The sequence below is a fragment of the Benincasa hispida genome, chromosome 10 (genome assembly GCF_009727055.1).
Source record: "Benincasa hispida cultivar B227 chromosome 10, ASM972705v1, whole genome shotgun sequence".
NCBI lineage: Eukaryota > Viridiplantae > Streptophyta > Magnoliopsida > Cucurbitales > Cucurbitaceae > Benincasa > Benincasa hispida.
In genome coordinates this window covers 41,222,011-41,225,514 of record NC_052358.1, presented here as the reverse complement: position 1 = coordinate 41,225,514, position 3,504 = coordinate 41,222,011, and the positions used below count along the sequence as shown (strand labels likewise).

The window sequence follows — 3,504 nt, the reverse complement described above, 5'->3', positions numbered from 1 at the left end:
TTCAAAAAATTCCAATTTCTTTTTCTTTTCAATTAATTCTACAATTAATCAAAAACTGATTTAATTATTTCTCAATTAATCAAATCAAAAATTACAAAATTCAATTTAAATTGGAAATTAATTTGATTTTTAATTAATTAAACATATTTAATTAATTAACTAATTTAATATCAAATATCAAATTAATCACACATTTAATTTTAAACATGAATCCTACTCATGTAATTAATATTTAAATCAATATTTGAATATTATAAACTCTACAATTTCGTTTAATTTCAACAAATTAAATGTTAATTATATCAAATATAATTAAACAAACCCTAATTTGAATTTGAACTAATTCAAACTCAAAATCCTAATTTCAATTTGAACAATTCAAATTGAAATTCAATTTGAACTATTCAAATTAATATCATTCTAAATTCATTCAATTTAATAATTCAAGGTGTTCATGTTTTATGATCTAGAAGAGGGATCTTATGGACCTACGGATCATGAGCTCCAACGATTAAGATTAATTAGCTAAAACTCTTTAGACCGAATTAATCAATATTCGTTAACTATCGAGTCATACCACTATAGCTCGATAGTTGCACTCTTCTCACTGTAGATATATTTGTGTTTACATGATATAACCATAACTAGTAAGTCGAACCTTCACAAGTTGTTCGTAATTTCGACTAGGTCAATGTGTTATTTTACCCTCAATATTATATATTGTTCCTTAAGTTCTAACTGATCCTCTAATGAACAGTTGGTTTATGATCCAGTCACTAAACCAGACCCTTCTCAGCACAGTGAGAGGATGGGACCCCTTATTCAAGACTTGGATTCATTACTTAAGAGAACAACATTTCTCCTATCCCTATCGGGTAGGCGTGAATTCTGTTTTGCACCCTATATTCCCAGTATCTTTACAATAACTTGTAACAACTACAGAGTAGGCCGCATCCAATAGTGTTACTAGAATATGGTATCCAACCTTAATCATATACTATAGACCGTTTTGGCTATTTACTCGAACTTGATCCATCTCTATATCTCTACATAAAGTTCAAGTATTCATGTAATAGCCATGGATTTAGACTTTACGTATGCAAATCATAGAATCAATAATAAGTTTATTGACTATAGAATATGTTTAACATTTACAAATTGCGAGATTTAGGGCATAAAATCCAACATCTTATCCATCTCCCAATTCATATTCCTTCTACTCTAGCTTAGTCATCGACTAAAGATAGACTGATATTGCTAATCAAAGAGTAACATTATCAAGGAAAGCCCAAAAACTCATGCACACAAGAATTAAAAGGCATTTATTTTACCTAGAGGGCTAGCTTTCACAATCGACCACTGAGAACCTATCGCTCTTTTCTCGCGGGCCCTAATAGAACACAGTGGAGGTAGCTCTTTTCACCTCTATCCATGCACACACACAAACTATTTAATTTTTTCTTTTTTAAAGTAGAGAAAGTCATCTAGTATATTTCTCTTTTACACACTAGGCTTATTTTTTTTTTTTCTCACTATCTAGTTTTATTCTCAGGCACTAAAAGTTACTCTCAAGCCAATAGGGGGCCTTTCTAGGTTACAACGAAAATTTGAGATAGATAATCCGTTTCTAAGACTTTAAAAGATTTAAAACCGAAAAAATTTCAACTTAGGTTCATTTTACATGGATCTCATGAAAAAAAAATTGTTTATAAAAACTCAAAATTGTGAAAATTACCCTTTTTATAATAGGCAACCCATTGAGTGCGTCATCAATAAGTCATTGAAAGGATACAACAAACAGAGCAAACAAAAATAGGCACACCATGAAAGAATCAATTTAATTTTTAATCATAAACATGCTTCGCCCACCCCCAACTTAAAAATATGCATCATCCTCAATGCTGAGGACAAAAAGAGAAAGGGGAAAAAGGGAATAGAAAAACTCCCCTGGATTTTTGGGCTTTGGCATGATCATCTTATACCTCAAAAGTCAAAATTGCATATCTCCTATAAAGAAGGGTAAATGTAGTCAGTTGATATTTTAAATAAAAAGAAAATCAAAAGGAAAAATATAAAGGAAAGGAAAGAAAAGCAAATAAAACTCCTGATTGTCTCCAAGTAGCGCAACGTTTAATGTCCTTTTCTAGATGCCTGGTGATAAGGGCTCAAGTGATGGAAGGTGGAGCCAACAAGAAGTTTGCACTAACACAATTGACTTCTCCTTCATTGAAAATTTCTAAATGGAGCCTGTTCACTTTGAATTCCTTCCCAGTTTTCAGACTTTTAATTTCCACAGCACCATAAGGAAATAAATTAATTACCTCAAAGGGACCAAGCCATTTAGATTTCAGTTTACCGGCCATAAGTGATAGATGAGAATTATAGAGTAACACTTTCTGCTCGACCCAAAATTCCCTTCTCAAAAGGCCTCTCTCATGAATTAGTTTTGATTTTTCCTTGTAGTCCTTGAGTTATCCTAGGCCTCCAAGCACAATTCCTCCAACTCTTATAGCTCTAGCAATCTCTTCTCACAGGCTTGGGCTAAGGTTATGTTACACTGTTTGACGACCTAATATGCTTTATGCTTGATCTCGACCGGTAGGTGGCACGCCTTGCCATAGGAAAGCTTAAAGGGTGTTGTTCCAATAGGTGTTTTGAATGCGGTCTTGTCCGTCCAAAGAGCATTGTCAAGGCGCATGCGCCAATCTTTCCTAGTTGGGTTCACCATCTTTTCCATGATATTTTTGACCTCTCAATTGGATATTTTAGCTTGTCCGTTCGTTTGAGGGTGATACGGAGTGGCAACACGATTGTGTACTCCATATTTTCTCATGAGTGCCTCAATGGTCTGGTCGCAACAATGAGTACCCTGGTCACTAATTATAGCACGAGGTATACCAAATCTAGAAAAAAAATATTAGCTCTTAAGAAATCTAAAACCACAACAACATTATTAGCCCTGGTGGGGATTTGCTCGAAAAAATTTGAAACATAGTCAACTGCTAAAAGAATATATAAGTAGCCAAATGAAGAAGGAAAAGGGCTGATGAAATCCATACCCCATACATAAAAAATTCCACATACAAGAATAGAATTTAATGGAGTTTCATTCCTCCTAGACAAAGATCCCGACCTTTGACACCTCTCACAAGTTTTACAAAAATGCAAAGCAGTCGACAAATAGAGAATTCCAAATTAACCCACTAACTAATACCTTCCTAACAATTCTCCTAGGACTAAAATGCCCTCCACAAGCCATCTCATGACAAAAGGTGAACATTGATTCAAACTCTTCATTTGAGACACACCTCCTAATGATTTGGTCAGAACAAAACTTCCAAAGGTATGGTGGTTCCCAAATGAAGTACTTTGAATCGCTTTTCAATTTGGCCCTTCTAGAACTAGATATATCGTCAGGGAATTTACCTGTTACAAGGAAATTAACCATGTTTGCGTACCATGGAGTGGGTGTGTCGATATGGAATAGGAATTCATCTGGAAAGT

The 3,504-nt window shown here is 34.0% G+C and overlaps 1 protein-coding gene across 1 annotated transcript in view; it reads right to left on the bottom strand.

Moving 5' to 3' along the window:
* Positions 1-2,752: 2,752 nt before the first annotated feature.
* LOC120089086 overlaps positions 2,753-3,504 on the bottom strand; it is a 3,566-nt gene continuing 2,814 nt past the window's right edge. The window contains exons 6-7 of the mRNA XM_039046512.1: positions 3,309-3,426; positions 2,753-2,903 (exon numbers count right to left, since the gene is read on the bottom strand). Coding sequence (XP_038902440.1) covers positions 2,753-2,903; positions 3,309-3,426 — 269 coding nt within the window. The remainder of the gene's footprint in view (positions 2,904-3,308; positions 3,427-3,504) is intronic.